Genomic DNA, 13920 nt, shown 5'->3' with positions numbered 1-13920 from the left:
CAGTTTACATATATAGTCATAAATAAAATATACCTTAAAATTTTGTTTTAAATAATTCTGAGTAAAAGAGGCCAAACAAAAAGTCTTACATGGTGTATGAGTGACAGAAAGCATTGACTGCCTGCCAAGCCGTTACTGAGAAAGGGATGCAGAGCAGAGACTCAAGGGAATCCCGAGGCACCATGAATAGTCCGTGATCTCTGTCCTTTGTGTCTGTCTGTCTCAGTATTGTCACCCTGGCTAACCTCAGCTAACAGAAATCGAGGCGGGGTGTGGTGGCACGTGTCTTTAATCCTAGGGTTCCACTAGCCTAAAGAAAATGCACATCCGCCCGTAATCAGACTGTCTTACAGACAGATGCCAAGTGATGTTCTGAAGTCAGAGAGTAAATCCACATTTGGTAACTGGTTCTTTGAGAAGAAAGGGAGGTGAGGTGGTGGAGTTAACACCAATGAGTTTCATATAAAAATGTGTTGTAGCCGGGCGGTGGTGGCGCACGCCTTTAATCCCAGCACTCGGGAGGCAGAGGCAGGCGGATCTCTGTGAGTTCGAGACCAGCCTGGTCTACAGAGCTAGTTCCAGGACAGGCTCCAAAGCCACAGAGAAACCTTGTCTCGAAAAACAAAAAAAAAAAAAAAAAAAAAAAAAAAAAAAAAAAAATGTATTGTAATCTAGTGCAATGCACGGAGGGGGCCCTCCCGGTATACATAGTGAGTTCCAGGTCTGCCAGGGACTGGCCTCACTGTGTGTGTAATGAGGTGTGTGTGTGTGTGTGTGTGTGTGTGTGTGTGTGTGTGTGTGTGAGATCCTGCTTTAAAAAACAAAACAAATGCTACTTATAAATCAGTGCCACCAGGCCTGGTGATTATCCTTCATCTTGATGGTGGTGATAGCTTCACAGGCATAAAGATATCAGGACACATGAATTCATGCACCCCAATAGTATTTAAAGAAAATACAGAGGCAGTTCACTGGAATAGTATTTAATATCTGCTGACTGAACTGGGTGTAATGGCTCATACCCATGATCCTATCAGCTCTGGAGGCTGAAGTAGGATTACTGGGAGTTCAAGGCCAGCCTGGCCTACGTGAGACTCTGTCTGTAACTCCAGTTCCAGGGGACCTGACACCCACAGCAAACCACCAATGCACATAAAATAAAAAAATAAATCAGCAATCATTATGTGCCAGATTCACACACTGTTCTGGGGGTCCAGAGAGACTTGAAGATGTGGGTCATGCCCTCTGAAACTCACAGCATAGTTAAAACTAAATCCAGATGGAGAGACGGAGGAAAGTGCATGAACTAGGAAGCCCGAGCACCGGTGTTGGTCAGAGAACCAGGTGGGCAAAGCTGTGCACATTAACTAAGTGGTGTGGTTGGGCTTGGGCTAGAGTAAGCGCTACAGTGATGATGCAGCAAGAAGAGGCCACCAAGTCGGCAGCTTTTGTTCCCTTGGACCGTTTGTGTAAAGTCTATGCTGTCACCGGGACCTCCATGTTCAGTATTTGAGGCCATGATACCTGGAGCAGCTTCGCTGTGCCTGGGAGGTCTTTGACGATGTTTCAGGAGACTTGGTTTGGGTGTGGGCAGCAGCTGGGGAGCATCTGCTTGCTCCTTGAGCTGCACCTGGGCGGGAAGGCATCCAGCTATCCAGCTGTTCCAGTGACCGCTTTGCCACAGGAATGCTGCTCTCTCTGTGGCCAAAGACACCAACTTCCAAAGACCTGTACTTTGACAAAACGACTGTCTGAGGCACAGGGCTCTAAACTCTGCTGTCTTTTCTCGTTATCTCTCAACAGACGCCCCAGATTTCTTCCTTGTTTCCTTGTCCGTTTTTATACTTTTTTTCCCCCCAGAGCTGACTAGGAAGTTAAATTCGGATACAATTGTCATACCACATTAAAAATGCAAGCAGCAATACAGAACATGGCTGGCGCATGTCGGCCAGACAGCTCAGTGAAACTAGAGATGGGAAACACGGGGAAGGTTTGTGCTAGTGGAAGTAGATGCCAGTTTGCATGGCAGCTCTGACTCCTTTCTGTCCTATCTCCGGTCACTCTGCCACCAGACATCCAGAAGGCAGACCCAGCTAGAGGTTGAAGTGCTGCGGCTTCTGCTGGGTAAGCATCTCTGAGACCTAGAGACCAAGCCACTTCCACACCAGAAGTGGAGCCCTAGACTCCTCCTCAGGACCCTAACCGCTGTGGCAGGTGGAAATGACCAGCGCCAAGCGCGTGATGAGAACAAGTTCTTGTGCCAGGCTCTGAGTAAGAAGAGGACAGACTGTTGCCCCTGGCTTTCTGTGCCGAGCTGCTGTGTGAAGCGATGGCTAACACAGATGGCTGACATCAGCTCAAACCGGGAATCATGGTGTGAATTAATCCTCTCAGCAAATTCGCTGTCAGGCAGTGTCAAGAACAGAGGGGTATTTAGTTACCCAGAGTTCTGTTTTTGTTAAATAAAGATCATGTTTCTCAGTGTGCCCCATGGTAGCGCTGGTAGTTGAGGCTGCACCAACATGCCAGCTGGCTGCTTAACCTGTACCCGGTCCCTCTTCTCACCTGAGCTGGTAAATTAGCCCCCATGCAGGCTGGCTTGATCTCTGTTGAACTGTTTGTTCTGCCTTCACCTTCTCCCCCATGCCTCCTGCCAGCTAGACTCTGCAGTCTGCCGGTTCCCTTTTGCAGGGAAGGTCAGGCTTGTGATTTGGGGTCTTTTCCCAGATGGGCATAGGAGGCGTGGATGTCTAACAATTGATTTGTTTTCTTGTATTTCAGTCGTTCCAGGGAAGCCAAGGAAGAGCATACCTCTTTAACTCAGTGTGAGTGTCTCTGAACGGAGCATCTGCTTATTGGGTGAAATCCCTGAGGGGCGGGGAAAGTACTCCTCAGTGACTGGGCCATGATCTCTGCCTTCTCAATATTAGTAAGACTCCTAGGGCCATTGGCTAGTAGTCAGTGTCTGTCAGGTACCTTAGGTGAAATTTTGTAGGCAGCCCCTCCAACTATAAAGTACACACTGCAGTGCCCAGCACTGGATCTTCCCACAAGGAAAACACGGTGGGGGGGGTGGGGTGGGCTTCTTCAGCACAGAGGTCAGCAAGACCCGAGATTCATTATTAAAGGAGAAAGGAGGGGTGACTAGAACCTGTGGAAGGCTTCATCCCTTCTGCCGAGGATGTCAGCTCTTTATCAACCATGAACACGTGAGTCCTCTGGCTGGAATAGGAAGGCATTGTCAACCACAGACACGTGAGTCATAGCCTCTGACTGGAATAGGAAGGCAAAGCTCACAGACACTTGAACTATGTAAAGAAATATAGCACAGCTTGAAACAGGTGTCATGTTTGGTAGTCTAGGCCCCCCGCCCTTATGCTAAGGCTTGCTCGCCAGCTTAGGCATCATCAACTTTTTGGTTTTTCGAGACAGGGTTTCTCTAGCTTTGGAGCCTGTCCTGGAACTAAGTCTTGTAGACCAGGGTAGCCTTGAACTCACAGAGATCCACCTGCCTCTGCCCCCTGAGAGCTGGGATTAAAGGCGTGCGCCACCACTGCTCAGTCCTCTGGAACTTTTTAAGGACCTGTCTCTGTGCAGTTGCCAGATTAGGGGAAAAGAGCTGTCTGGGCAGGTGAAGGCAAAGCTCCCCAAAAGCCTGACGGCATGAGTTAGGTCCCTAGAAATCCTTATTGTAGATGAGAACCCACTCCCGAAGTCGCTCTACTCTCCACATGCACCGTAGCATGCATGTGTCCCCAACAAGTAAATGTAATACAGTTTTTCTTTTAGTTACAAGATTAAAAATCTGTGTCAGGAAATTTAAACCCTAAGCAAACTCATCCAGAGCTGTTTTGGTTAGCTTGCAGAATTTCATCTTGCAGATCTAGTATTTATTCCCTCTGAGATATTTCCACATGGCTACCTTTCATTTCCGCCCTAGACCATTTGCTTCTCAGTGCTGGCTTCCCCGGGAGCAGTCCTGTCTAGTCAGTTTTTGCCAGAAGCTCAACTTGAATGACGAATGGTTGTTTACCTGGATGACTAACTAACTACCCGCTCTCTTTCTGTCTTCGGCATAGAGTTAATGTGGGCTGTGGGCCTGCAGAAGAGCGGGTGTTGCTAACAGGCCTCCATGCGGTCGCAGACATCTACTGTGAAAACTGCAAAACCACTTTGGGCTGGAAATACGTAAGTCCGAAAGGGCCTGGAGCAGCAGGTAGCAAAGGGCCTCCTCTCTGAGGGCTGCTTTCTTCCACTAGTTTCCCTCAGGCCTGACAAGTAGCTGACTCCTCCAAGCTCAGTCCTTCACCTGTTCTGGGAACGCCCTGTGGGTGCGCATGTATACATTTATAACAGGACTTAGTAGCATCCGACTGAGTACTGTGTGTGAGGATGTGTTATGTAACAACACCAGGAAGATGTCTCAGCAGAGTGCTTGCCCACAAGCATGAGGACTTGAGTTCTGATCCTCAGCACCCATGGAAAAAATAAGTTGGGTGCAGTAACACGTTTGTAATCCCAGAGCTCGGTAGTTACAAACCAGAATACTTGGGACTTGCTGGCCAGCCAGTCTAGCCATTTGGTGAGCTCCAGATTCAGTGGGAGACTGTCTCAACAAAGCAACTGAGGAAGACACGTGCCATTAACCTGTGGCTAACACACATCCTCTCCCCCCCATCCCAGTCTCTCTCTGTCACTCACACACCCAACTATGTGTACACATAAGCAGATATACATCTGCAGAGAAAGTAATAGAAACACTGGCTATCTAAACTCAAGAGTTTTCAGAGGGTAGATTGTGTTGCTAAACTAAAAAGTAAACAGCCAGACAAAAAGAAAAATATAGGCAAATGCTTCCACAGCCTCCCTCTAAGCATTGGAATGAGGTTCAAACCTGGCTCTGTCTCTTCGGTGGCTTTACGGCCTCATTCTCTGCTTTTTAAGTGCTAATGAATATAGTAGCCCCTGGGCATGGTAGGTGGTGGCCGAACGATCTTGGCCAGCCAGCCTTGCTGAGGAGTAATGAAAGCTCTAAAAGTATTGATGTTTATGTAGAGAAATAAATTATGAGCAATGGGACTGTGGCGGCAGAGGTGTTAGGTCTTGCCGAGGACCAAACTGGCCTGCAACTTGGGTCCTTTCTCTTCAGCCTGCCACTTGCTAGAATCACAAGCACAGACCATGCGGTCCCAGTTCTGATGCTGACCATCTGGGGACACAGTTATTCTGCTTTTCCTCTGTCTTGTGACTACATTCTCCTGGTTCCCCTCTTGCTCCTCACTTCATAGAACCATTCTCTGGTCAGCAAGATAACTAAAGCCCAGGGGTTCTGAAACACCAACAGGGTTTGGTTTCCTACTGACTGCTGAGGCTCAGGCAGAAGAGACAATTTCCACTGCCCTGTACCGCAATTATTCCCCGAGTTACAGCTTCAGGGACCAGTGTTCTCAGTCCTTGATCCTACACCCAGGCAAGATGGTGGGGACAGGTTCTGTACTGGGATGATGTAGCCTCTATCATCACCTTGGAGCACAGCAGTGAAAGAGACACACTTGATTCATCTAAGGTGGAAACAACAAGAAAGGGAAACACAGCCAGGCTGGCCTCATTACTTGTTTCTCTTGCTATCCCACCTAAGCCGAACAAGTACATTTTAGGATATAACCAAGGCTGGAGGGATGGCTCAGCAGTTAAAAGCTGCTCTTGCACATCCCAGGTGATAGCTCACCACTGCTTGTAACTCCAGCAAAATGTCTATGCACATAAAATAAAAATATCACTTTTTTAGACCTTCATTTAAAAAAGATTATAACCAGGCTTTCCTGTGTTCCTAGAAACTAGTGGAAATAATATACAAACTTTAGATACATCTATAGGGCAGACCTCTAGTAAGCTTCAGAAATCTGGGTTACCTAAGGAGTTCATGAGAGAGAGAGAGAGAGAGAGAGAGAGAGAGAGAGAGAGAGAGAGAGAGAGAGAGAGAGAGGGCGCACACGCAAGTTTATGAGATTACAACAGGGAATACTATGTAGCTCTACCAACAGCTGTACTTTATCTATTCACTGAAGCCTGTTAGCTGGCTTTTAATCTTCTAGTGATATGGCAGTGCAGAAAACACGAACATTTCAGGGCTGGAGAGATGGCTCAGAGGTTAAGAACACTGGTTGCTCTTCCAGAGGTCCTGAGTTCAATTCCCAGCACCCACATGGTGGCTCAAAACCGTCTATATCTATAATGAGATCTGGTGTCCTGGTATACAGGCATACATGCAGGCAGAACACTGTATATATAATAAATAGATAAAATCTTTAAAAAATAAACATCTCCTTAACATTTGCATAACAGGCAATAGAAACTGAATGGGAATGTTGTGTGCATTGGGAAATATGGGGTACTGTGGATAGAGGTAAGGGAAGAAGCTGGGGAGACAGGGTGGCACAGCCGGCAAAGAAAGACATGACCGGTGAAAGAACATACCAAGATGGTGGCATTGAAGCAGAGGTTTTTTTTTTTTTTTTAATATTTATTTATTTATTATGTATACAATATTCTGTCTGTGTGTATGCCTGCAGGCCAGAAGAGGGCACCAGACCTCATTACAGATGGTTGTGAGCCACCATGTGGTTGCTGGGAATTGAACTCAGGACCTTTGGAAGAGCAGGCAATGCTCTTAACCTCCGAGCCATCTCTCCAGCCCTGAAGCAGAGGTTTAAAAGAAATTCTGTCATGATACTGAGGAAGCCCATCTGTTCCCTCCATTGTACTGTTAAGTACAGGAACTCAGAATGCTTGTGTGCTAGCATCTTCAGTAGACCTGACTTTTGCTGTCCTGGTGCCTCTCATCCCTGCCTCTGTGCCTCAGCAGTTACCTGTTTGCCTTGGATCACTCAGCGTTCTTTCTCTTCCTCTCTTTTGTAGGAACATGCTTTTGAAAGCAGTCAGAAATATAAAGAAGGCAAATACATCATTGAACTAGCACACATGATCAAGGACAACGGCTGGGACTGACCCGGCAGCGTGCGTCCACATGAACATCCTACCCAAGCGTGAGAGAGTGCCTGAACACTTGGTTCCATCCATTCAGGGGCCTTGCCATCAGGGGGCATACTCCTACCCTGACGCCATCTTTTTCGGTGACTGGCCTCTGAATCGCTGTCTCTCTGTCTCTTTGCTTTGTATCTGTTTGTGAGTTGATCTTGGCTTCTCTGTTCCAGTGTTGGCTGAAAACAAAATGACAAACAGAACAGATCCTTGGCTGTGTGGGGCCATGTGGTGGCGTCCACCTTGAACGGGGGGCCCCCAGCCCATATGATAGCTGCCTGATGGCCTCTTGTCAGCAGTGGCACCTGGGCACGAGAAAGAGCAAAGATGAACCCGAGAGTCCTGGGGTTGGGGAAGGGGCAGGAGGGTAGAGGTAGAACAAAGCCGTGCTACTCTTGGGGACCTGGCTTGAAATAATTGACTCTTTCTACAGGACAAAGAGAAAAAAAAAAATACCTCATGGCTATGTTCTCTCTGACAACAAACTTCTGTCCTAACATCAAATGTGCCAGGATAGCAGATTAGCACAAGAAATGGCCCTGATTCTTGCTGACAGGGCAAGACCCTGGCATTCTGGGCCACGGAACGTCCTTCTAGGGTGGGTAGGGGGTAGGTAAAGCCCAAATGGGTTTTAGTGATTCTGATGCCTCCCGCCCCCACCCCACCCGTGGGCAATCACCTTTTTGGTTTCTTTCACTCTTTCAGTGAAGGGAGAAATGCAAGATGCAAATATTCCATTTAGCCAGCAGCACCCTGAAATCCACAGTGGAGGAAAGCCAGGGAGCACGGGTCGCAGCCTGGGAACCCCTGATAACGAGCAGGAGAAGTAAGAATTGATAACTAGTCAGCAGTTCTGTGGGGGCAATGCAGTGAGGAGAGGTTCGGGGAGGAACAGTTTAGATTCGAGCCAGTCTGGGCTCGGCACATCCTGCCTCGGTGTGCAGTAGCTTCCACGGGATTAGCAGTTCTCTGTGCATAGTGTTTCTGGTTTGCTTTTTTTCTCCAGTTCCATCATAACCTAGGAAGCAAAGATCCAAGATTGCATCCCCCTTGTGCCTCTGTTGTTTTAGACCCGAGTGTCTTATGTGGGGAGAGTAATCTTCTGACAGTGTGGTCCCGCAGTGGGGAGGAATCATAGGTTCACTGTGGCCCCCTCACCCTTCACCCCACCCAAGCTTTGCATTAGCGATGGGGGAAAATTCCCTGTGAGTCAACACTGAATGTTTTACAGCCGTTCAGCTATGACGTGGCACATGGCTGAAACTCATTTGAATTAATTTCATTTCCTAGGCAGAAAATAATGGTAAAATCACACATAGTAGGTAATTCTCAACATTGTTCTCCAACTAGGCTGGTCCTACAGGAAAATGCACTTCTTTAAAAAAAAGCCTAATAAAAGAATTCATGGGAATAAGAATCTGTAAAACTGGTTAACTTAGACTAAACATCTGACCCAGGGCATTTTCAAATCTCATCTTCAACAGAACTAATTTCCCAGTAGGGGAGCTGTGGTTCCCTGGCTTTGTCCCCCGTGTCCTGATCTGGGACTTGGCCCTGCCCTGCTGGTGGTGATGGCAAGGTGGCAGAGAGCAGGTCAGGCCTGTTTAACAGCAGATCTCTCCTCTTGTGGGACATAAGGATCCCTAGAAACAGGATTTTGTTCCTCAAGTCTCCTTGTCCAGAGCCTTGGAACATTAGCTCCACCTCCCATCCCCCACCATCACCACCATGGATTGCAGGACAGACTGAGCCTCAGAAGGACTAAGTTTTGCTTCCTGAAAACCACTTGGTGGCTCCCAGGCTCAAGTTCTCAGTGACACACATTTTTCCACTTTCACATTCCAAAACTGTCTCCAGAGTCATGCCTCGTCGCGCCCACCCCCCAATCCTGCCCGAGGGAAGTGGCCTTCATTTAAGGATTTGATTACACACACCCTTTGCTCAGGGAATATCCCAGCTCTACTAAAGTCCTTTTTCTTTTTTTAATGGAGGGTGGGGGTTAAACCTAGGTGGATAGTTTTTCTTTAAAACTAAAATTAGTGAGGCGTAGAACTTGGATATGTGATGTCCTGCCATTCTCAAGGGTCAAGAGAAGGAGACCAGTGTGCCACTGTTTTTACTTGGTGGGGTCCTTGATCATCCTGGACCAGAGCAAGCTCCAGTAGGAGCCTGGTTCTGGATTTTTCTTGAACTGCTGTCTGATGAGCATCCAGTGGGTGTCTGGCACCATATATGGTGCCAAAAGGGAGTAGCAGGTCAGTTTTTCCATAGCTACTTTGGGGGTGGGACCAAAACCCATTAGGCTTCTCTTTGTGGCAGTGACACCAGAAGTGCTTCTTATGCCCTTTGCTCCATCCGCGGCGTGTCTGCCTGACACTTAGCAGTGTGACCCTCGCTCCACCCACGGCGTGTCTACCTAACACTTAGTGTGACCCTTGCTCCACCCACGGCGTGTCTACCTAACACTTAGTGTGACCCTCGCTCCACCCACGGCTTGTCTGCCTGACACTTAGCAGTGTGACCCTCGCTCCACCCACGGCTTGTCTGCCTGACACTAAGCAGTGTGACCCTTGCTCCACCCACGGCGTGTCTGCCTGACACTTAGCAGTATTAGAGTCCACAGCTGAGCAAGGGAGACGAGCGCGCTCCAAGCCTCGGTCAGTTTCTTTATTTTCCTCACCAAATTATTGACTCAGCATAACCAAAGACCTCATCCATTCACCCCACATAGGTTCAGGGAATTGGAGTTGATTGGGTGACCTTGGGCAGGGGTGGGTGAACAGCAAAAAGAAAGGGAGGGGCCTCAAGTTCTGTACCTCAGCCCACAGCTGCCTTCATTTTGAACTGAAGACTAGCTGACCAGCTCCCATTCCGTCTCCCCGTGCCACTGTAAGGTAATAGGGCCATGGCCACCCTGGAGTACATTCACCCCCTCCCCCATATTTCCCTAGGCTGCTAATGGGTGAGTGAGCATGAGTCAAGGGTAGCCAAGCTTGATGCCCACGGGCTCTCGGCTGGGCCTGGCTGAGTCCCGCCCCAGCACCTAGTCAGATCATGTAGATAAGTAAATCTTTGCTGGTAGATCAGTGTGTACTAAAGCGGTGTCCCCTTTATAAGGTTTTCAAGTCTCTTGTGAAATATACTTTTGTAAATAATATTTAATTTTTTAAATAATATATTTGGTGCTGTATTCTCAGATCCCTGGGAGCACTTTGTTTTCAGTTCTATGGCTTCCTCTGTGTTTCTTGAAGTACATTTTAAGGGAAAGAGTAATCACCAAGATTTTTTTTTAAAGATCTGTCACTTTAACTTGGATTGAGGCTTTAAAACATTTTTTTTTTTTTCATTTTTGTGTTTGTGTTTTCCCCAGTGGAACAGACTGTAGTAAATTACCAGGTTGTGAACTGATACTTTCTTATCCTGTCTTGGCTAGAAAAGGAACAAGTTTGCTGTAGTTGGGAGAACTTCTGAGAAATTGGAATTGTGTGTGTGTGTGTGTGTGTGTGTGTGTGTGTGTGTGTGTGCGCGCGCGTGCGCGTGCTTTCTTTTCTACTGAGGATACTATATGAATTACAGTTTACACCTTGGGCACGTAGAGTTTTCCTCTCTGGTTTCCATGTCTGAGTGGACCAACAGCATGGAGCAGGATTTCTCTCCCTGAGCTGGAGTGTGCTCTGTGCTCTGCTTCTAAAGCTGGCAAAGCAAACCTGTAAGATGAAATCGAAATCAGGTCCATGCTTCTGAGATGTGAACAGATCATTCACACATCCGAGGGCTCTGATTGTTCTAGAAGCCAGGTCATATTAAATGTTAACTGGTTCTGGTTCAGGCTAAAAGGACATTGATAACACAATATCTTTTTATTTTTCTTTTCTTTTTTGAAGGTCGGATTGCTTCAGGTTCAGGCAGAGGCTGACAAATCAAATTTTGAACATCACTTTTGTATTTAAAAAAATCTGCCTCAATGGAAAATACATTCTAGTTCTGTGAGGGGGAAAGGTTGTTTTTAAAATCGTGATTGATTTCTAAAATTACTATACAGTCATGAAATGTACCAGAATCAAAGATAAAGCCAAGAAAGACCTTATTGTCTCTGCAAGGTTAGCTCTGCCCCGTGTTCTACAGTGTTTTGGTGAAGGTGGAATCAGTCCCCTCTTCCCAGCCCGCAGAGACTTGTGTACCACAGGTTTGTCTGTCTGTCTGTCTGTGTTTACAAACTGTATTGTTGGATTTCAAATTGTGTTTGTTTCTCATTTCCGGTTGTCTTCGGTGGCATCCCCCCCCCCCCCACAGGTCACTTTGCTCCAATAACAAAGGCGATTGTGTTTTGAGTGATTGTCTTCACCTCTTTGCGGTATCTGTACATAATGACTCAGTATTAGTGAGAAGTTGCGTTGTTTGTCGTTTCCGATCTGTGTTGGTGCTCATTTGAGAAAATAAAGTTTTCAAATATTAACTCCTGGGCTGAAGGCATCTGTTTTCATTGACGCAATGTGTATTTTGACATTTAACACTTACACTGCTGGGTCGTCTGGGTCGTCTGTCACTGGTCACAGGCCTGTTAGCTGAGCCCATAAAGGACATTTCTTTAAGGACAGCAAGCCTGTTCATGAGTGAACAAGGCTAGGGGCTGACCTGACTCTAATAGCCATGCCCATCAAAGCAGCTGTGACTGCTTCCAGGTGCCCTTGTGATTGGGTCTATTGGATGCCCTTCCAGAAGGCAGTGAGGAAGGTCATGTGACCCTCACCAGCAATCCCAGCTGTGCCTTCCTGCAGATCCCTTCCAGCTGTCTGCAGTACTGTCCGGTCTCAGGGGCAGGAAGGTGAAGCAGATGTATTACATCATCTGTGCAGTGACTGGTGGAGAGACTCTTGAATGATGTGGTTATTTGGGGGTCACCCACAGGGCTATAAGTACCTCCTCACTCATGCTTCTGTAAGCCCAGCAAAGTTATTGGTTCCCAAAATTGGATCTTGGTGTAATGGTCTACTTTGGTCTATCTTTGGAACTCTATGGGGAGTATGGGAGGTGGGTAGATGTTTGCTCTGCCCAGGAAAAGGTCACTAAACAGCAGGCTTGATGCTGCACCCCTTAATCCCAGCAGGAGAAGGCAGAGGCAAGGGGCTGAACATTGAAGAGCAGCACGGGCTATATACTGAGATTTGTTTTCCCTTGAGACTAATTTTTCAGATTAAATGTCATATGTCACATGAAGAGATTTCTAATTTCCAAGTGATATGAGAATAACAGGGTTTCTCCATAGTTTTTGGTTCCTGTCCTGGAACTAGCTCTTGTAGACCAGGCTGGCCTCGAACTCACAGAGATCCGCCTGCCTCTGAGAATCATTTTAATAGAACAGCCAGAATATTCTGAAGGCTCTTAGCAAATTATTGGAAATCCATGACAGAACAATTAAGTGTTTTGAGGGGGGATTAAAATAGTGTTAATGATTTATCTCAAGTGCATGAACTCAGAGTCAAACTAGATATATGGTGGCTGCTTGTAATCCCAGCGCCTGGAAAGTAGAGGCAAGATCAGAGCCAGGGCCATGCTGGGCTACACAGCCACTTTGTGGCCAGGCTAAACTACACTAAAAGGAAAAAAAACAAAAACAAAAAAAAAAACAAAGCAAACACACACAATCTCCAGAGTCAGTAGGAATCCTGGCTCTTGAGTTCCGAGGAGGATGTACAGCCTTATGTCATGTACAGCCTGCCGTCACCTGATTCATGCATAGACATTCATCTCAGAGAAGTTACTTAACTGATTTCTCTCTGGGTCTCAGAGATGCCAGCAGCAACTCAAGTTATTAAGTCGAATACACCCAGTGCTTGGGAGGCAGAGGCAGGCGAATCTCTTGAGTTCGAGGACAGCCTGGTCTACAGAGTAAGTTCTAGCATAGCCAGGGCTGTTACATAGAGAAACCCTGTCTAAAAAAAAAAAAAAAAAAAAAAAAGTCAAATACAGTAACTCCATGTAGTATCTGGCACACATAGACTTCGGTGCATGTCTCCTTCATGATGTCTCCATGTGGCATGATTACTACTCGTCCTGATAGACACTGTTAGAAGGTACAATATTCAGTCCTCATAAGCTACAAGGAGGGAACACCCACAGGTTACATAATTCAGGGTTCTGAGCTTTGGAATGTATTAGTATGAGACTCAGACCCTATGCAGACAGTCAGGCTTTTAATTCTTGAAGAGAGTGTGTGCAAGAGAAGGCAGGCTGGGGCATGGCTCAGCAGTAGCGTGCTTACCTAGCATACACAAGGCCCTGGGTTCTACTCTGAGCACTGTTAAACAAAACAAACTACATTAGAGAAGATGGAGGAGAGAGGGGATCAGAAAGTCCATCCTTGATTTTCATGGGCACTACCTTTGTGGTCTTCAGTAAACCAACATTGGCTCATTATACTTTTGTCAGAATCCTGTCTGTCAGTCATACTGCTCTAGCCTCTTCTGGTTCCCCCACTGGGCCAGAGGGAAGCCATATAAACACAGCAGCCATGCTAAAGAATCAGAAAGGCTTTGTTTGTTGAAATAAGGAGCGGCGGTGCTGCGTCCCCAGCACCCTGCCGCCCACATGGCTAGCTTAGCTTATGACCCGAAATAATTACATGGAAACTGTATTCTTTTAAACACTGCCTGGCCCCAATAGTTTCAGCCTCTTATTGGCTAGCTCTTAAATATTGATCTAACCCATTTCTATTATTCTATGTAGTCCACGAGCCGGCTTACCAGGAATGATCTTAACTTGCGTCTGTCTGGCGTTGGAGAACCATGGCGACTCACTGACTCAGCTTCTTTCTCCCAGCATCCTGTTCTGTTTTCTCCGCCTACCTAAGGGTTGGCCTATGAAATGGGCCTAGGCAGT

General features: G+C 46.9%; 1 protein-coding gene across 3 annotated transcripts in view; it reads left to right on the top strand.

Annotated features, from left to right (window-relative positions):
- Nucleotides 1–11497, top strand: part of Ypel2 (yippee like 2) — a 53917-nt gene extending 42420 nt beyond the window's left edge. Inside the window, exons 1-4 of one of the 3 annotated variants that reach the window (XM_026780318.1) lie at nt 1730–2573; nt 2782–2825; nt 4080–4188; nt 6919–11497. In XM_026780318.1, the coding sequence (XP_026636119.1) occupies nt 2523–2573; nt 2782–2825; nt 4080–4188; nt 6919–7008 (294 nt within the window). In that variant the 5' untranslated portion in view covers nt 1730–2522 and the 3' untranslated portion in view covers nt 7009–11497. Of the gene's footprint in view, nt 1–1729; nt 2574–2781; nt 2826–4079; nt 4189–6918 lie in introns of those variants that run through there. The other 2 variants (XM_005350471.2, XR_003377130.1) reach the window with 2 other exon arrangements.
- Nucleotides 11498–13920: the final 2423 nt, after the last annotated feature.

This window comes from Microtus ochrogaster, chromosome 7, assembly GCF_000317375.1.
Source record: "Microtus ochrogaster isolate Prairie Vole_2 chromosome 7, MicOch1.0, whole genome shotgun sequence".
Taxonomy (NCBI): domain Eukaryota; kingdom Metazoa; phylum Chordata; class Mammalia; order Rodentia; family Cricetidae; genus Microtus; species Microtus ochrogaster.
Note: the sequence above shows the minus strand (reverse complement) of the source record. Positions and strands in the feature narration are given on the sequence as shown.